This window comes from Muntiacus reevesi, chromosome 3 (genome assembly GCF_963930625.1).
Source record: "Muntiacus reevesi chromosome 3, mMunRee1.1, whole genome shotgun sequence".
In the NCBI taxonomy this organism is placed as follows: Eukaryota; Metazoa; Chordata; class Mammalia; order Artiodactyla; family Cervidae; genus Muntiacus; species Muntiacus reevesi.
The window spans coordinates 138,322,760-138,343,953 of NC_089251.1; the positions used below are offsets into that span (position 1 = coordinate 138,322,760).

The 21,194-nt window shown below is 39.9% G+C and overlaps 1 protein-coding gene across 3 annotated transcripts in view; it reads right to left on the bottom strand.

Annotated features, from left to right (window-relative positions):
- Positions 1–21,194, bottom strand: part of UNC80 (unc-80 homolog, NALCN channel complex subunit) — a 221,106-nt gene that overhangs the window by 45,954 nt on the left and 153,958 nt on the right. For all 3 annotated transcript variants that reach the window (XM_065927674.1, XM_065927672.1, XM_065927673.1), the window contains 11 exons: positions 19,353–19,453; positions 18,318–18,404; positions 14,930–15,113; positions 13,042–13,136; positions 11,005–11,094; positions 10,198–10,299; positions 7,010–7,190; positions 5,594–5,862; positions 4,011–4,145; positions 1,654–1,792; positions 375–471 (listed from right to left, as the gene is read on the bottom strand). In XM_065927674.1, coding sequence (XP_065783746.1) covers positions 375–471; positions 1,654–1,792; positions 4,011–4,145; positions 5,594–5,862; positions 7,010–7,190; positions 10,198–10,299; positions 11,005–11,094; positions 13,042–13,136; positions 14,930–15,113; positions 18,318–18,404; positions 19,353–19,453 — 1,480 coding nt within the window. The remainder of the gene's footprint in view (positions 1–374; positions 472–1,653; positions 1,793–4,010; positions 4,146–5,593; positions 5,863–7,009; positions 7,191–10,197; positions 10,300–11,004; positions 11,095–13,041; positions 13,137–14,929; positions 15,114–18,317; positions 18,405–19,352; positions 19,454–21,194) is intronic.

The window sequence follows — 21,194 nt, forward strand, 5'->3', positions numbered from 1 at the left end:
AAAATGATAGGCATGATTTATCTTCCTTCTCTTTGTGTGACAGAAGTTCTTCTTTTCCCTGAAAGGAGTTTTCTTAAATAGATTAAATGTCTATTGAGAAATTAATAGCAAATCAAATTTCAATTACACATGAGGATAATATTTCCTAAACATCTAGCTGCTGCATAAATTCTAAATTAGGGGATTTCAAATTGATAAAGATTTACTGTATTTTTCGTAACTGCTATGACAACTTTCTTACATTTAGTTTTGCAAATGGACTTGCCAGAATGTTACAGGCTAATATTAACAAACATAACCTTTGTATTCACTCAGCTTTATTTCCCTTGCCATATTTACTTATTACAAGGCACAGAGTAAAAGCCTGCTGTTACCTTCTGAATGATTCAGGAGCATATGCCACCACTGTAACACAGAGCTTAATGGCTTCACTTATAGAGAAGGTCAGGTCTTCGTTTCCATAGCAGAAATCTAAAGGGACAGAAGGTCAAGGCACACAATCAGAGTGGATTCTGTCAGGGATAAAGAGGAGCTTATCACTCCTAACATTTTCTTTCTAGTGATATTCTGTAGGTATTTCTTTATTAGACTTTATTCCTACACTGTGAACACTCAATTTCCTCATCTTAAGGGACTAAAAATTTTATTCTATTTTTGAATAATCATATGACAAATAAAAGTGGTTTTTTTGGTAATTAAAAAACTCTCATCTAATAGAACAGCAGGCTTCCCCGTCCATCACCAACTCCAGGAGCTTGCTCAAACTCATGTCCATCGAGTTGGTAATGCCATCCAACCATCTCATCCTCTGTCGTCCCCCTTCTCCTCTTGCCCTCAATCTTTCCCAGCATCAGGGTCTCTTCAAATGAGTCAGCTCTTTGTATCAGGTGGCCAAAGTATTGGAGTTTCAGCTTCAGCATCCGTCCTTCCAATGAATATTCAGGACTGATTCCTTTAGGATGGACTGGGTGGATCTCCTTGCAGTCCAAGGGACTCTCAAGAGTCTTCTCCAACACCACAGTTCAAAAGCATCAATTCTTTGGTGCTCAGCCTTCTTTATGGTCCAGCTCTCACATTCATACATGACTACTGGAAAAATCATAGCTTTGACTATACGGGCCTTTGTTGGCAAAGTAATGTCTGTGCTTTTTAATATACTGTCTAGGTTTGTCATAGCTTTCCTTCCAAGGAGCATGCATCTTTTAATTTCATGGCTGCAATCGCCATCTGCAGTGATTCTGGAGCCTAAGAAGATAAAATCTGTCACTGTTTTCACTTTTCCCCCTTCTATTTGCCATGAAGTGATGGGACTGGATGCCACATTCTTAGGTTTTTTTAAAGCTGAGTTTCAAGCCAGCTTTTGCACTATCCTCGTTCACCTTCATCAAGAGGCTCTTTATTTCTTAATTTTCTGCCATATGCCATCTGCATATCTGAGGTTGTTGGTATTTCTCCCAGTTTTCATGGTAGAGAATCCTTAACACTTTAAGAATTACAAGAAATTTAAGAAACAGGGGATGGGAAAATGTATTCATTTAACTTATACTAAGCCCCACTTATGTTGCTGTTTTGACTTAGTTCAAAACATTCAGTATAAACTCACTAAAAATATGACAAAGAGAAATAGAATATCAAGGCAAAGTTTGCTTTTACCCAATGACTTAAGAGGCTTCTCAGCTTTGACCAGCTCTAAGATGTCCAGGATGTCAGTGGTCTCTCCCTCCAGGGACTGCAGCAGGTCAAACAGGCACTGGGCTGACACACCTTTGCTGGATCCAGTATTGGCAGCATCCTGCGTAAAGAAAAGTCATGGGCCATCACTGAAAAGTGTACAAATAACAAATGCTGCAGAGGGTGTGGAGAAAAGGGAACCCTTATACATTATTGGTGGGAATGTAAGTTGGGGTAGCCACCATGGGAGACAGTATGGAAGTTTCTTAGAAAGCTAAAAATGGGACTACTATATGACCCAGCAAACCCAGTCTTGGGCATATATCCAGAGAAAACTCTAATTCAAAAAGACACATGCACCCATATGTTCATAGCATCACTATTCACAGCAGCCAAAACAAGGAGACAACTTAACTATCCACTGATAAGCAATATTCTGTGATAAACCATAATGGAAAAGAACAAAAAAAGAATGCATATTTACGTGAAACTGAATCACTTTGCCATACAGCAGAAATTAACACAACATCGTAAATCAGCTACACTTCAATTTAAAGAAAAGCTATTTTAGTTTATTAACTCCTACCTCAGTACTAATATGGTTTGATTAGGAATTCAAGTTTCATAAACACTGCCACTGATGACAATTATCCGGGTGGTATTCAGTTTACGTAATTCTGCATCAACCATGCTACTGTATGATTTTGGAAGGGAATGCCTGATTTTAAAGGATCTATTAAATGCTTGTTGTTCAGTCACTCAGTCATGTCTGACTCTCTGCAACCAATAGACTGCAGCACGCCAGGCCTCCCTGTCCTTCACCACATCCTGGAGTTTACTCAAACTCATGTCCATTGAGCTGGTGATGCCATCCAACCATCTCATCTTCTGTTGTACCCTTCTCCTCCTGCCTTCAATCTTTCCCAGCATCAGAGTCTTTCCAAATAAGTCAGTTCTTCAAATCAGGTGGCCAAAGTATTGGACTTTCAGCTTCAGCATCAGTCCTTCCAATGAATATTCAGGGTTGATTTCTTTTAGGATGGACTGGTTTGATCTCCTTGCAGTCCAAGGGACTCTCAAGAGTCTTCTCCAACACCACAGTTCAAAAGCATCAACAGGAAAAGCTAATCCAGTACAAAAGAGATCTTTGTGGAAACTCTTGAAAATACAGAAATGTGAACTGCCAGAACAGTTTATGCCAGTTTCCTCCAGTCTTTGATAGTAGGACTCAGCATTTCCCTCCAAATTTCCATAATGGAATCAAATATGTTTGAGAAACAGAAGCTTATTTTGAAAACCCTGGGAATTTTGTGGTTCTTATTTGATAATCTATTGAAATATCTACAGAGTAGATACTTGCTATCTCTGTAAAATGGCTTTGATTCATTCATTAAAAACAACAAATTCTCATTAAATTCCTACTGTGTGTCAGGCATCATTCTGTGCACTGAGGTTATAGCAAAACAGAAACAAAAGCAAAAAACCATACAAACAAAACAACTAAAATCAAGCAAAGGCAAACAAAAATCAGATCAAGATCTCACTTGAATGGAGCTCAAATTCTACTGTGGGGTGTGGTAGAGATACATATTAGTGAAACAAATACATGTATTATATGTGATATGGTAAAAATGCTCTGCATAAAAATAAAATAGGGTAAGTGCTGGACAGTGATAGAAATGAGGAACAGGAACTCTTCCTTTTTTTTTTTTAAACTTTTATATTGGAATATAGCTGATTGGCAGTGCTGTGATAGTTTTAGGTAGACAGCACAAGGGACTCAGCTCTACATATTCACGTATCCATTCTCCCCACAAGGTTCCCTCCCATCCAGGCTGCAGCATAACATTGAGCAGAGTTCCTTGTGCTATACAGTAGGGCCTTGTTGGTTATCCATTTTTAATATAGAAATGTGTACACATCCATCCGAAACTCCATAACCATCCCTTCCCCCCAGGAAACCATAAGTTTAAGAAACTTTTCCTTTTATCATTTTCTATTTTCCATTCTTTTACTAATTAAAAAAAAAAACTAGAAAATTGGTCTATTTACATCCTAGGGGCTGAAATGAGGCTGGAAGAGAAATGCTGAAGACAGACAAATTTCTTACTGAACGAGAAATGATTTGGGGTATTTGCATTCCATAGGTTGAAGAAAGAGAGCTGAGAGAGCCTGATGACAGAAATGGACAATGACCAGGCCATCCATAAAAACAGAACTCTGACCCACAACCTGTAATAACCAGCCCAGGAATCCACTGCTCTAGTGAGTTCTGAATAAACAAAGTGGGTTTTTCTCATTGGGCTGGTCCTTTCTTTATTTCCCCAGAGCTTACTCACAGGAAACTCCAGCAGGGGGGCCACGCTTGCAAAGAGCTGGAGCACAAAGGGCTTGCGGTGCAGGATGTAGAACTGGTGGCAGGCAAACTCGATGGCTTGGCGCAACTGAGGGTTGCTTTCATAGTCAGAGTACACCTGCGGGAAAATACATGTTCAAAAAATGCCCCAACAGCTTACTAGAGCTGCGTTTGCTTTACAAGCTAATAGCCATGGGAAGCACAGAGGGAAATGACTGATTTCATACACTGATAGAGGGGAGTGTAAAGTGGTATATACCTTTTTGAAAGAAATCTAGAAATATACATAAAAATGCAAAAAATATAAATATACTTTCTCCCCCAGAAAGTTTAAGACTAGTAATTTGTCATAAGAAAACAATTAAACAAATACCAAAGATGTATATACAGGAATGCCTGCTGCAAGGCATTAAGGCATTAAAACAGCAGAAAATTTGAAACAACCTAAATCATTCATAAATTGGGATTAAATGAATTATTTGTATGCATACAACAGAGTACTATGCAACTATTTTTTAAGAGATGCTATGTAGTGCTAAATGTAGCTACAGAGAAAATGCCCACAACATTCTTAGTGTCACATTAAAAGAAAAGGTAGGCAGAAACTTGAACATTTGGTATGATCCAACTTCTGTTTTAAAAAATGTAGGAGAGAGAGCACCAGGATTTTCAAGATGTGCAAACAATGATTATTTAGGAAGGAGGATTATAGATGATCTTTATTTTCTTATCTTAACTTTCTTATTTTGAATTTTATAATGAACATTTATTGTTTTCGATAATTATTTAAGAAGCTATAACAGATAATAGATAACATTCCAACTATTTAAAAAGAGGACAGAGAGCCCTGATGATATTAAAAGTCAATTTCTTGCCCCTGTATGTTGAGCAAACTCCACTTTACATAAGCATGTATTACTTCTTCCATTATTTATTAAAATTTCCATAAAAATAGACAACTAGGATGAGCCCCCAGGCCCTTTCTGAACTTTATTCAGTACTCCTCAATGTGGCCACATACACATTAGATATGATTAAGTGAAAACTGTTCCTACTACATTCATCTCCTCCAACCACCTCATTATACCAAATTTAATGGCAATTTTTGAAAACCTCTTTTCAGAGAGAGGTTGCAAAATCTCTTGGGAGAAACAGCAATGGAACACTTGTCTCACATTTGAATAATGATTCTCAAACTTCTGAGGGCATCAGACACCCAGAGGTTTTGTGAAAACACAGATTCCTGGGCCGTAACTCCAGAGTTTCTGGTGAAGTAGGTCTGGGATGGGGCCCAAGAATGTGCGTTTTGAACAAATTCCCAAGTGACGCTGATGCTGCTGGTCCAGAGTTGACACTTCGAGAACCACTGGCCCAGAAGAAATGGGGAACCGTGGCTCAGATCCGGGAGATCTCCGGATAGAATGGAATACTGTGACCTTTGGTAAATCTTTGTGGGGGTTTCATTTGGTGCCTTCTGAGGTCACGAAAACAGATAATTCAATCGGCTAAAATCTCAGCATAGATCTTGTTGACCTTCTAGAGAGGCAGGGGAGGAGGCCCACGTACCTGCAGCATGGTGGGCAGAATCCACTGGTAGCCGCTGAGGGAGAAGAGGTGATTGAAGTGCACAGCGCTGTTGATGACGGTGGCCGCATACTGCCTGAGCAGGGCACCGTCTTCTGGGTGCAGGATCAGAGCCCCATTAAAGACGTTGAGGAAAAGCATGATTTCATCTCCCCAGGGGAACTCACTGGGCATGCCCAGGAACATCTCTTCCAGGAGCTGGATCCACAAGCTTTTCTGAAGAGTGTCGAGGCCAAAGAGTTCCTTTCCAGCTGTGAGACATGAAGACACAGAGGCAGGTTTAGCCCCACGCCAACCCCCATGTCAGCGTGGAGGGCAGTCCAACCCCAGGGCCCTGCTGTTGCCAACTCAGGGATGGGAAGATGTGCTGCTGACACCCACAGTGTTGTTGGCATTTCAGCAATACTTTCGAGTCTTCCCAGGACTTTTCTGTCACCCTTTTGATTCAACTCTGTGGGCAAGACAGGGCCGGCAAGTGTGGTGTGTTGCTGTTGCCTAAGCTGTGGCTTTGAGAAAAAATAAGTTATTTCAGAAAGAAAATGGCAGGGCTGGGACTAGTTCTTGGTCTTTTAACTCCTGGTTGGACTAGAGCTCGTGTACCATCACTCTGAGCACCTGGATGAAGACGCAGAGCACAAAGATGCTGGTTTAAGTAAACTGGCCCAAATGAATAACTGAATGTGGTTTCAAAAGGGATCCTTTTCTATTTCTCTGTCTCACTCTCCCTTTCTTTCTCCACTTTTCCTCTTTCAATTCAGGTAATTTACAGAGAGTAAAACACACAGATCGTTAAATGTAGAATTCAATGAATTTTGACAAAAATACCCACTTGTAACCAACATTCCAATATATGAATCATTTTTATCATCTGAGAAAATTCCTTCAAATCCCTTTCTGGGAAATCCATTCTCCCCACCCCGCCCCGCGCCCGCCCCTCCAAAAGGCAACTACTGCTCTGATTTCTCTCACTGTATATTCATTTTGCCTCCTCTTGAACTTCACAGAAATACTTGTCCTTCACTTAATGAAGTACTCCCCTAACAACACCCTACTACTTTCTTCAACTGCTTACATTTAGCTCAGAGCAGTGGTCTCAGAGTTTGGTTTTTGAAATAGCAGCATCAACCTTGCCTTGGGACTTGGAACTTGTTAGAAATACAAGTTCCCAAGCCCCATTCCAGAGCTACTGAATCAGAAACTGCAGACTGGAGGGTGGGATGCAGAAATCTGTGTTTTATCAAGTCCTCCAGTCCTCCAGGTGATTCTGATGCCCGTTCAAGACTGAGAGCCACTGATTTAGAGAACTGTCTACTGATTAAGATGGAGATGCTCTCCAGCTGAAGAAAACACTAGGCCATGAGAAGATGCCCAAGAGAGGAAAGCCTTCTTTCTTGGTACCTTGAGGATCACTGAAGAGTGAAAACTCCGCATCAATAGCACTTCGAGGGAATGAGGGCAGTCGGAGGAGGTCTTCCTGGAGCATGGAGACGTGGGACTGCTTGTGGGCTGTGGGGATCTTCTGGGTGAGGGAGATGAGAAACAAAACCCGCCCCACTTCCTCCAGCTTCCGAGTGAACACCTAGCAGCAGGCCAGGGCAGAAGCAGGTGAAAAGCAGAATTGGGCAACCCCAAAATCACCACAACCGAAGAAATCAAAGTAAAATCTTTAATGGCAAAACGGGCTAAGTAAAACTTAAGGGGTGGGGGGAAGTGAAAGGAAGAAGAAAAAATTTTCTTTTTCCTTACCATGCAGAAAGAGCAAACAATACTTAATTGACTCTCACTTACTGCATCTGTCTGCTCTACAGAAGGAAGTGTTTTTTTCATGCCAGGCTGGAGAAGGAGCACAAGGCAAGTATTGTCAAGAACAGCTCAGTATTAAGTAGAGCCCCTTTGTGTGGATGTCATAAGATGGAAGGCCTTCTCCAACAGGAGCCAGCCAATTCCACTTGCTTCCCTCATTTCCACTGAGGCCTTAAGCTGTTTCCTGTCAGTTCTGGGTTTGCCTCTTAAAGACTGGAATGGGATCCAGGAAAAACCTCTTTTGGGACAAAAGCTAATGGGGCCTAGATTGGTGGCCCTTTAGCCCCGAGTTTAGATGGCATGAATGTGAGGCTCGTGTTCCTTTTCCAAGTGCCTTTTCTGTTCCTGGTCAGAAGGCAGAGGGATGTGATTAGGAGGATGATCAGCAGCTTGACCAGAGCCAGAACCACAGTCTGCATGTTATTATCTCCCTGAGGAACTTCTAAGTCTTAAGATCACAAGCTGGAGTTTACAAAGAGTAAGAGTCTTATTTTATGCTCTTTTTACTAAAGATTTTTTTCTGTGTGTGTGGACCATTTTTAAAGTCTTATTGAATGTGTTATAGTATTGCTTCTGTTTTATGTGGGTTTTTTTGGCTGTGAGGCATGTGGGATTTTAGCTCCCCAACTGTGGATCAAGCCCACACCCCCTGCGTTGGAAGATGAAGTGTTAACCATGGAAGAGCCAGGGAAGCCCCTCTGCTCTTCTTTAAAAACATGATCTTAAACATTATTTTTTAAAACAACTCACTCATGAAGAGCTGTTATTGATTATGGCTTTCATTATTTTGCTGCCCAAATCAGAGGCTGGTATAGTTTGGGGGGGACTGCTTTAGAAATTAAATATTTAAGTTCTTTTCTCCCAACACCTCACACTTTGTAACACATTCACTATTTTCTTTATTTTCAATGCAATTTAGGTAGTTAATATTAACTATGTTTTAAATTACTTAATTGGTTGAATTCTATGCCATCTCATGAAGATATCTTTGAATACTTTGATGCCAAATTGGCAATCTTGCTATGTGCAGAAAAATTGAGAAGATAAAAACTTTTTGTTTTGACATTTTATTAAAAATAAATGAATGCAACATGTGGTGGTGGTGGTTTAGTCACTAAGTCATCTCCGACTCTCGGGATCCCATGGATTGTAGCATTCCAGGCTCCTCTGTCCATGGGATTCTCCAGGCAAGAATACTGGAGTGGGTTGCCATTTCCTTCTCCAGAGGAACTTCCCGACCCAGGAACCGAACCCAGGTCTCCTGCATTGCAGGTTGATTCTTTACCAACTGAGCTATGAGGGAAGCCCTTTGTTTTGATATTTTATTATGACCCAGCAATACCACTTCTGGGCATACACACTGAGGGATCCAGATCCAAAAGAGACACGTGCACCCCAATGTTCATCGCAGCACTGTTTATAATAGCCAGGACATGGAAGCAACCTAGATGCCCATCAGCAGATGAATGGATAAGGAAGCTGTACATTTACACCATGGAATATTACTCAGCCATTAAAAAGAATTCATTTGAATCAGTTCTAATGAGATGGATGAAACTGGAGCCCATTATACAGAGTGAGGTGAGCCAGAAAGATAAAGAACATTACAGTATACTAACGCATATATGCGGAATTTAGAAAGATGGTAACGATGGCCCTATATGCAGGGCAGAAGAAGAGACGCAGAAATACAGAACAGACTTTTGAACTCTGTGGGAGAAGGTGAGGGTGGGATGTTTCGAAAGAACAGCATGTATATTATCTGTGGTGAAACAGACCACCAGCCCAGGTGGGATGCATGAGTTAAGTGCTCAGGCCTGGTGGGCTGGGAAGACCCAGAGGAATCGGGTGGAGAGGGAGGTGGGATGGGGGACCGGGATGGGGAATACGTATAACTCTATGGCTGATTCATATCAATGTATGACAAAACCCACTGAAAAATAAAAAATTAAAAAAAAAACAAAAAACAAATGAATGTAACACATAGACCACATTAAAATTGCATCATCAGAACTGTGGACTACTGCTATATTTCACATGCAAAACAGTGAATTTTCTTAAGTTCAGTTTGATTTGTGATGAGATGTATGAAAGTTATTCTGCTCTTCAATCTAAGTACAGCAGATTGATTTGGTCTCCTCCTAGTTTAAGAGAAGTTAGCAACACACCAAAGGTCAGATCACTGGTCGGAGGCAGAGCTAGGACTGAGTCCAGATCTCTGAACCTTGGTTCAGTGCCATTTTCAGGTGTGCTACTATCCATTGAGAGGAGGGCATGGCAACCCATTCCAATACTCTTGCCTAGAGAATCCCATGGACAGAGGAGCCAGGCGGGCTATAGTCCATGGGGTCAAAAAGAGTCAGACATGACTGGAGCCACCTAGCATACAGGCATGCATTATCCATTGATCCCTTTTTTTTTCCAGCTAGCAGAAATTCCTGAGACAACCTTCTTATAGCTACATTATATGTATTCCCAATCTGGAATGAAAATCCAAACTTAGAAACTAGTAGGCAAATAAAACAGAAAATTTCTATTATTTATACCCAGTGATTCATCGAAGTACTACTCCAAGTGAGTATTTAATACCTTTACATTATGATCCAATTTGCAAAACTTAAAAATTACACCATTTGGGGGGAACTGTCTATTGATCAAAACCCATCCTTCTCTCTCTAGAGATCATAACAGAATCACAGGATCTCAGGGCCAGCAACCATTTACAGATCGTCTATCCCAGTAACATGGCACAATAATATCATAAAACTGTGGTGGTCAGGCACCTGTTTCTGAATGAGCTCCTGTCCTTTCTCTGGATGCATGTGTACAAGGTTCAGCTGTGGAGACACGGATCTCCTGAACGGGTAAATATCCCGAACGTAGGTCTGTGGTGGGGTTACACAAAGACAAAAACAGAGTTCAAATGACCAAACTCTGACTCTCATTTTCTCATTCCCCAAAGGGCAGACAAACATAAGTTATGTATTTTCTAATGGCTTACATTCTTACTATTTCACCCCCCAGCCAAATTCTACAAAATCCCAGGGGTAAAGCCCCTCCTCAGGAAAGCTTCAAACTCCCCAAGTACACTTTCCCAATCCCAAGTGCCCTGTCAGGAGCAAGGGAGCCAGAGGCAATTTACTGGAGCACATTCTGGAAGAAGAAGAAAATCACTGTGAGTGCTGTCCGTGGTCTTGAGGCTTCCTTTTGCTCATTAAATCATGTTTCCATGATCATGCTTAATATAGTGGAACAAGAACAATGTTAACATTCCAAATAAATATATGTCCTTATAATACGGGAACTTAACTTTCACTTAGATGCAATAATCATGAGTGACAAAATACCTTACTTGACTTATCTTCTTCAATCAAACACCGTCATCACCTTCACTTTACAGGCAAGCAAACCGGAGGGAATGAAGGCCAAGCGGCCAGTCCAAACCTATGTTGCCAGTAAGACAGTGTGATCCCACAGCCACACTCCCCACCATGAAACAGTGGCACACCCCTGGGGGAAGCTGCCCTCGGGCAAGGCATAACGGGCTTCGGTCACAACTCTCCACGAGTGCCATCACTGCGCAGTCTCACCTTATTGTAGTGGATAAGGTTCCACCGTTTATCCATGAGAAAGTAATGTGTTGACTGTGACTCTGGGATATTAAAAAACTCCAGACACTCCTAGAACAACAACAACAAATCTTAAGAAAACATTTACTGAGATCATATTATGAGCCAAACAGTAAGATGAAAGACAAAAATGCCATAAAAACAAGGTAATTTCACATAAGGAATATATAGATGTATTTATATCTTACATTGTATATATTATATGTGTGCATATATGTGTATATATATTATACACACATATATATGAATATATAAAGGCACATAGCCATCTAAAAAATGATAACATAAAGACTGTGTAAGATCTTGCAAGATAGAGGTAGGGGTTAAGAGGTGCAAGCTATATGTATTAATATATGATCAATAAGCCATGAGGACATAATGTGCAACACAGAATGTATTTTACAATAATTATAAATGGAATAAGACCTTTAAAAATTGTGAATCACTAGGCTGTACACCTGAAGTTTATATAATATTATACATCAACTATACCTTAATTTTGGAGAAGCAACTGGCAACCCACACCTGTATTCTGGCCTGGACAATCACATGGACAGAGGAGCCTGGTGGGCTAGAGTCTATGGGGTCACAAAGAGTTGGACATGACTGAGCTACTAACATACACACCTCAATTTAAAAAAGACCCTGTCACACAAACTATCTGCTCTGCCCTCATAGTGCTAAACGAGCTCCAATTACAGTACAGCCTTGAGTGATGAGCTGTGGAGACACAGTGGCATCCACTGGCCTCAGTATCAGGAAGAGGCACGTTTAGTAGCAGCATTAAGAGTATTATGAACTGCAATGATTGAGCACTTATCTACTATATTCTACATTCAAGGCTTCCCATGTAGAGAACCTCTGTGTGTGTGTGCGTGTGTGTGTGTGTGTGTGTGTGTGTGTGCATGCGTGCGTGCATACATGTAAGTATACTAAGTTGCTTCAGTCGTATCTGACTCTTTGTGACCCTATGGACTGCAGCCCACCAGGCTCCTCTGTCCATGGGATTCTCCAGGCAAGAATACTGGGGTGGGTTGTCATGCCCTCCTCCAGGGGATCTTCCCACCCCAGGGAGAAAACCTGTATGACCTGCACTAATTTCAGCACTGCTGAAAAAGAAACTGAGGCTAGAGAGAGCCTGTCATTTGATTTATTTCGGTGACACTGGTTGTGGTGGAGCCTGGGTTTGAACTCACTGCCTAGGGAAAATGGATGTTGAAGTTTGTTTCCCTGGGTTTGAGAGTTTCTGAGGATGAATGGGTGAGACTTGGAGGAGACCTAACAACCTTTTCTACTGAAATCAGATACATAGGTTTGGCGAGCTGGTTTTCTCAGAGGTCTTTTCTACTTACGTCTGGGCCAAAAGTTAGGACTCCAGATAAAAGAGGAATCATTGTACTAGTATACTTATTACTGTTCCTTTAAAACCTTGCAGGCATGAGTAGCTATGGATTGCATTTCCCTTGAGGTACATAATTGCCATAACCATTAAAAATACTTTCTTGACTCACCTAATGTATTCTAAGACATATATATATCTCCTGCTTCTCCAATCATTCCTGTCAGTGGCAAGTCAAGACTGTGTATCAGTCAACTCAGTGCCAAAATAAGTGTCTCTGCCTGGGTCACCTGATCACAAGAGTTCGTCCCAGCGTTCTTGGTGTACAAGCCCAGGGCAGCTCCAGAACAATCACAAGCGATACCAGGATGCCTAAAGTAGGATTCTCGGCATCTGAAGACAAGTGTTATGAGCTCTGTAGCTGAGAGGGAGCCTTTGGCTACTTCAGTGCAGAGCTAAAATGTCAGTGAAAGTGGGGAAGTATGCAAGGAAATAGAAGCATGCAAAAGTGGGGCAGATTCTAGAAGATGTAAATAAATGCACATATTTATTTGAAGGTAGAAAAAATGCCATTTAATTCTAAACCGGATGATCAGTGAAGTGACATAGCCATTGTGCATTAAAAAAAAAAAATCACTTCTGTTGAAAATCATCCTTACCTTTAACAGGGCTTCAAACTGAGTGTCTTCATGGACTGGCAACTGGGTCGGGATGTCACACTCATTCTGTCCATGAACTACCAAGGTTTTGGTACCTACAGAAGGTAAAAATCATAATAAACTGACTTCTACTATAAAGATGTTTGAATACAAAGCATGAAATATTGAAATATTATTAAGCTGATGTTTTTCTTGTTATTATGATGACTATTAGTGGGGGTTTAATGTGAGTTGACGATTCTGTTAGTGAGGTTTTAATGTGAGCTGTGCATTCTACTATCTGCACTCCTTTGTTTACAGTCGATGTCTGCTTTAAATATGTTTCCTTATTATTTAATAATGATAGCTACCATTTATGGAGCTCCTAATACTTTTAACTGGTTTTATGTATAACCATATTTAAATCTCACAACAACCCTATGACACAGGTGTTATTATTTTCATATTACAAATGAAGAAACAGAGAACTTATTTTTATAAATAAGAATGTATAAGTGACTTAGTCAAAGACATTAATTTGCTGGAAGAGGCAGAATTCAAGCTTTAAACACCGCAACAAATAATACATTCCTAAATTTTAAATAATGGCTGAGAAAATACAAACAGAGACTAGCAAAAGCTAAACAAGTACCTAAAACACAGCTTATTATTTATTTTTTTAAAGACTTTTTGATGTGGACCATTTTTAAAGTCTTTATTGAATGTGTTCCAACACTGCTTGAGTTTTACATTTCAGTTTTCTGGCTGCGAGGCATGTGGGGTCTTAGTTCTCTGGCCAGAGATCAAAGCCTCACCTCCTGTAATGGAAGGTGAAGTCCCAGCCTCTGGACCACCAGGAAAGTCCCATGAAATGTAGTTTAAATTTACTTTTTCTGTATTTTACTTGGCTGGTGGGACAATATTTCTACTTCATTCCTCAATTATAAATCTCTGTGAACATTATGAAAGACCTTGATTTTCAATGAGCTGATTTTAAGTATATGCCTGACAATATGAGTTTCTTTAATAAAAATGAACACTTTGCTGAATAATCTGTAGACACATAAATACACAATTATCATTTACTGAATGCTGACTGTGTGTCAGACACGACAGCCAAGTATTTTGCAAACCTAAACTCATTTATTCCTCACAATTGTGAAGTATGAATTAGATTCCCAATTTACCCATAAAGAAAGCTTTAAAAATTATGTACCTTGTCATAGCTAATATTAATCATACAGACAATTAGAGGCAGTGCTCTGATTTTAACACAGGGCTCTTTGCTGCCCATGTTAAATAAAAACTGTGTTCTTATTTATATATAATTCTGTCTTTCTCTTTATATCAATACATGTATCATCTCACAATTTCTTAGTCATTGCACAAGGATAAAGGCTTGGCAACATTTATTTTATCTCCAAGAAAGACAAGATATCCAAAGTGAAAAGGAACTGTATCTAGATTTTATATCATACTGCATGCTGTTTTGTAATTCTCCTTCCTGCTTTTCCGCTTTGCAATTTTCCATAAAGCCATCTCTCAGTGAGTTCATAAAAGCCTGGGGTCCATGCCATGCAAACAATATTATTCTCCTTGCAGTGCCAAAAATCCATTCAAAAAGGCTCTCAGTTCAGCTGGCCCTCTGCGATAGACTTAAACACATCTTTCACCTTGGCAACCCTTCAAGGACTGACTCACACGGATCTCAGTTCTGATGTCCCCCTTTTCATCTGGCAATTGCTGACTTTTAAAGGGTCTATTGTGTTTCTTCAGATTGCATTCAACAAAAATTCTTTGAGGCACTCAATCCCAGGGGTGGCAAGTTTTCTCATGAATGAAAGAGACACTTGGTCTGTAAGAGGGGTATTCAAGCTCTTAGAAAAGTTATGTCATCTAAAGGCAGTACCTGGCATTGAAGCGGTCACCAGGAGCTTCACCTCACACTGCTCCTTCTTCATTGTCTGCTTCAGATCCTTGAAGAACAGGCCTTCCACATAACCGACCACCTCCCACAGGAAAGTCAGAGTGGCTGAAATGGCATCCATCCCCCACTCGCAGGGGGTCCGCACAAAGTACATTATTAATCCCACCTGCAACTCAGGACAGGAAGAGGTCAACAAGCCACCCTGACTCTGAGTTCGCATTCTCATTTCCTTAACGGTGCATTTTCTTAATTAGATATTCTTTTTTGCCTTTGCAGTCTCTGTTCAAATGCTTCTCTAGCATCTTCAGTGGCAGAAGAAGGTATAACCAGAAAACTGGCCAGAGCAGGTTGCCATACATTTTTGCATTATCATCAAAATACCTACTGCTTAAGAGGAAAGCAAAAGATCATTTTTTCCAGCTTTCAAGTCGCTCAGTGGCTCAGGTACTTGGACCACCCAAAATGACTATGTGACATTTGTCCAAACACTATTTTCAATTTGGATTATGTCTAATGGTCTGACCTAAGAACAACTCTGCTTGGTTAAGTCGGTGAACTTAAAAGTTTTTGTTTGTGTCCTCTGGAATAAGTTTTGAAAAACTGTGTATCCTTTTGTATATTTTTAAGTTAACCTTTAAAATGTTCCATCATAAATTTATATTGTTAATATGAATAGAGAATGCTAAACATTCTGTATGTTGAAAAAAGAGAACTGACTATAATTGGAATGCATACTTCATATAAAAAGTGAAAGTGAAGTCACTCAGTTGTGTCCAACTCTTTGCGACCCCATGGACTGTAGCCCTACCAGGCTTCTCTGTCCATAGGATTTTCCAGGCATACTCTGGCACATTTGATGAAATTAGTTTTAGCTACCTTATTCAATAATGCACAACAGAATCAGAAAGAAATAATGTAAAAGCCACTGCCCATGGATTTTACACATTTTTTTTTCCTGGAAAAATTTGCTAAACCTAGGAAACTTTCCAGTTACACTGAAAGAATCAGTGTCACTAACCCAGTGCACTTTGGTGACTCTGAAGGCTGAACACCCCATTGATGGCCAAACCTCATACCTAGTAGACATCTATAGAAGACAGGAAAAGGTGGGAAGTCTTGTGGGTTTAAAGGGTCTCAATCATCAGAAATGAGGCTTTCTTAAATCTAATACAGTCCATCAGATTCTTCCCCTGTCTTACACGTCTATCAACGCAGCCTGGTGATACCTGGGAGGGTCAGAGTGGGCCTTTCTGGTGTACGGTGATGACTGAGATGGCAGACGTGCTCAAGAAGTGTCAGTGCATATCTACAAAACGAGGATTTGGAGGTTTATTCCTTTAAAACTATTTGGGCAGCAAACTGCTTCAAAAGTCTTCACATACCCTTAGATGGACTAAGACCCCCAAATTGAAGATCACTGAGTCAAGTTGGGCAGTGGGTTTAAAAGTTCCTAATGAAGACTGGAAGATAAAGATCATGTTCCCCAAACTCCCTATCTCATATACTACAATAGTTGTTAGAAAAAATAGAGGTACAATAGGGGTAATTGTTTAAAACATGACTCTGCCCTTCACTGTTCTGCCACTCTGAGTACAAGCCCCCTTTCCCTAGCTCACCTGAAGCATGCATGTGCTTGGGATTCAGGGAAAGATTGGGGTTTATATAAAACAAGGTTATACAGCAAGTGGCCAATGTGTACCCAGCCCTTTGCTCTAGGAACTTATCAATGACATAGTTGGGAGGATTTATATCTAGTGTTAAGGCTTATTTGGAGTTGAAAGGAGAATCTGGCAGAAGGGAACTGAAATGTCCATTTTCTTGTCCCAGGGTAAAAGGATGGAGGGGAGCAATATAAGTGTTTCCCCCATTCAGTAACTTGGGGAAGGAGCAGGCATTCCAAAGGGGCTTTTCCTCCAGTGTTTGTTTGTATCTCTGACAAGAGCTCACCACAGAGCCTTTTGATACCAGTCTGGGCTGTAACATAAACTTGGCAGGGCACATACTTAAACCGAAGGAGGCTCTTATATTTTTGGCTGTGCTAATCTACCTGGGAGTTTTGAGTAGTGCAGATAGGAGAAGAAGTAGCAGAAAGCTTGGCTGGAGAGAATCTTGGATAGAACTGCCATAGGCTGGTTCACTAGGCAGGATGCTCTAGTCAGAGGACTTCCTCATCTAAAGCCATATGGGACAACCAGAACTCGGAGGGGTGGGCAGCACCAGCAGGAGCTGAGATGGAGTCTCCCAGCAAGCTCTGCTGGGAGTAGAAAAGGTTTGCAAGTTACAGAAGCCATGGGCTTCAGCTTCCACCAGTCAGGCATCCAGCAACCAGCCAGAGAGAGAGCTCTGTCTCACAAGGGGAGGAGCTGGAGCAAACACTGGACAGGAAATAGAATTCTGAACAAAGGTCTTTTTTCTCCCCAACTCCACATAACATCTAGAGATGAAAGAAGTTAGAAGTGTGGAGAATTCCTAGAAGTTAAGTATCTTTAGATAAGAGAGCCCAGATACTATCCAAAGGTACTATTTATATATTTCTATCAATCTGAACTGGATTGGACACTTATTTATATTTCTCCACTTGTCCACCAGCAGGTGGGCATTCATAATGAAAACCACCTCAGTCATAAACATAGGGAAGGAATTACAACTTTTGTTTGCACATCAGAGTAGTAGCATTGAGTTAAATTTATCATCCTGCTGCAGATGCATATGGATAACTCTTCTATTTCCCAACTTGCAGAAGACCAGTGATGGTTACGGAGAGAGAACATTGTCCCAGCACTGAAATTCATTCGGTCATCTGTCTGCTTGGATTAAGGTGTAGTTTAAAAGGACAGTCATCAAGCCAACAGTCCCCAAACTGCATATTCATTTAGGGGATAAGGAGGAGAATGTGAAGAAACTGGCAAATTCTGGAGGGTTCAGGAAGGAGCTGTGAGGACAATGTAAAGCATAGATAGTTGCTATGGAAAAATACACTCCCAAATACTTTGTATCTAGGGCAACATTTTCCTGTGTGTGTGTGTGTGTGTGTTTTAAACAGGGAGATATGAAAAGGGAAAGAATGACTAAAAACGACACACACATTTTTCAACAGAAAACTAAAATTAAGGACTGACATGAGGAAGTTGTATAATGCTAAAGAGAGACAGGGAGGAAACAGACATTTATTGAGTGTCCATCACATGCCAAGGATGCTGCCAGGAGGAGTTTTCCCATATAAACAGTGGTGAACTCAGCTGACTCTGATGCAACTTCAGGCACACAGTTAACGAAAATTTATTTGAAAAAATCCCCTAAGGCCTTATTGGCGCACTGTTGCTTCTTACTTGGAAATGAACATTTACAGCCTACTGGAGGTGAGACTCACCAAGTAGTTGAACAGGATGTGAGAGGTCTGAGCAGGAAAGTCTCCGATATTCAGGAGCAGTTTGCGCAGCATGTACATTAACTCATCCTGAAAGAGCAACAGAGTCTGTGTCTCGTCAGCTGCCATGTTGTAGGAAATAATGTTAACTTTTTGAATAGCACGCTGGGGGAATTTTTCTTACTTTTGCCCACATGTTGATTTCTCTTATGTTCAGCATTTTAATAAAGTATTTGTGATGCTTGTTAAATTATTTAAGCCAACTGTAACACCTTCTCCTAGAAGCTAGCATGTGAAATTACTAAGCAATAGTCAGACATTTCTTAAAAATAAAACCTGAGACTGACTCTATAGGTCACAGGCAAATCACAGGAAAGCTGTATATTTAGTCAACTCTATTTTCAATAGCTTTTGGGTGTGATGAAAATGTGACGAGGACCTATCTTAAGAAACTATTAACAAATTAGGTTTATTAAACTTCATAGTTCTGTTTCCTAGGTAGATGTTTATAATTAACCTTCCTTTCAGAAACTAAACTTAATTGTCCAGAAAACAGAACAACAATATAGAAATGAAGAAATAATTTGTAATTATTGGTGTATTTTGTCACTTCTCAGGAAGCTACTTTACTTCGGTATAATCTTATTATTCGGTGAGCTGGTAAATTAAATTTCTTGATTAAAGGAGAGTTTCAACATACACTAATAACATTACCTGTATCACATACTACCAACCAATCAGAATTCAGTAAATGTACTCAACACTGAAAACATTAAATTGAATTTAATTTTTGTTTAAAAGACTGAGAATCTTTCAGTAACTACGGTCATTACTAGCAGTGTACCATACTCATATGGAGACATCAGTTAATGGGAAAATTCAAAAGAAAACAGCAAAGTTTAATTTGTTCATTATTATCATTATCCAGAGTACTTCTTGGTTATGTGTCAACCAATGTTGCATGAATATCACAATAAAGTCCACTGCTTGTTGTTTAACCATGTTCACACACAAAGCTACTATAAACATAGATTTTACTTGTCTATTGCTGATGGTCAGTTTTTCCAGAAAATGTCGAAGAACTGTTGATGGATCTTCAATTAGACAATTCCATAAGACTTGCTGGGCCACAGCACTCACTTTAGAAGAGAAAATAAATTGAACATTCATTTTAAATGGACATAAATCTACTAGATATAGTGTTCAAATAATTTCTAAGCTTTAATTGGTTTCTCTAAAATTTTTGCCTTACAGAGTTCTATGAACATTTTTTCTATTGAAGGCAAGTATTGTTCTCTTTGTTGCTGTTTCTGAACACTTTAGCCTATAAAGAAAAGGTGACAAAAGTGTATAGGATGGTCTTTAAATACTAGCTTCTCTAAAGAATGTATTTGTGATATACAGTGGAAAATCATTCAAGCTTAAAAAGAAGGAAATTCTCCTACTTAACAACATTATGGATGGACATTGAGGGTGTTATGCAAAGTGAAAGAAGTCAGACAGAGAAAGACAAATGGATGATCTCAATTACATTTGGTTACCAGAGGTGGGGGGTGGCAAGGGGGCTGAGTGAAGGTGATCAAACAGTTACAAACTTCCAGTTCTAAGATAAATAAATCCTAGAAATATACAGCATGATGATTATATTTAACAGTACTATATTGTATATTTGAAAGCTGTTAAGAGAATAGATATTAAAAGTTCTCATCATAAAAAAACATTGTAACTATGTGTGGAGATGAATGTTAACTAAACTTACTGTGGTATTCATTTTGCAATATATACATACATCAGATGTTTATGTTGCATATCTAAAACTAGCAAAATATTATAAGTCAACTATACCTTAATAAACAAGAATACATTTATGAACCTTTGTTTGGGGAATCATCCTAATACTAACAGTGGTAAGTATTTATTAAAGTCCTATTTCATTGTTGGCTGTATGGAGAAACTTCTTAAGTAATCTTTTGGGTTTTAGAAAATATGTTTTTGTTTAGAATGCATATGAATTAGACCTGACCTTATATTGTTCACATAAATACTTTCAATAATAACTCCTTCAAAAAGATGACATAGTTGAGCCAGTAATAGCTAAGGTTCCCACTTCTAATGAGGATGGTTTAGGAATAAATAATTTTTCCTAGTGGTCATGTATGGATGTGAGAGTTCGACTGTGAAGAAAGCTGAGCACCGAAGAATTGATGCTTTTGAACTATGGTGTTGGAGAAGACTCTTGAGAGTCCCTTGGACTGCAAGGAGATCCAACCAGTCCATCCTAAAGGAGATCAGTCCTGGGTGTTCATTGGAAGGACTGATGCTGAAGCTGAAACTCCAGTACTTTGGCCACCTCATACGAAAAGTTGACTCATTGGAAAAGACACTGATGCTGGGAAGGATTGGGGGTAGGAGGAGAAGGGGACGACAGAGGATGAGATGGATGGATGGCATCACCGACTCGATGGACATGAGTTTGAGTAATCTCCAGGAGTTGGTGATGCACAGGGAGGCCTGGCGTGCTGCGCTTCAGGGGGTCACAAAGAGTCAGAAATGACTGAACGACTGAACTGAACTGAACTGAACTGAATGTGAAAGGAAAAGTGCTACTTCTTTGGGGAAGGTAGCCAGCTAAGACTGCCTGGAAGTGCCCAGGCTAAGAAAGTAGTGTAAAAGTAGGGTAAAATTTAGGGTAAAAGTAAGTAGTGGAGAGGAAATAGATGATCTTCAGCTTAAATAGTTTAGTTCAATTTCCTAAACTACGAATATGAAATTCAGCATAAATTTATTTTTCAGGCTATATTTTAAATAAATTATACCATCTTTTTTGCTTCAGAAGCTAACCATACAATTATAACTGAGCTTTATGAATAATATTAACAA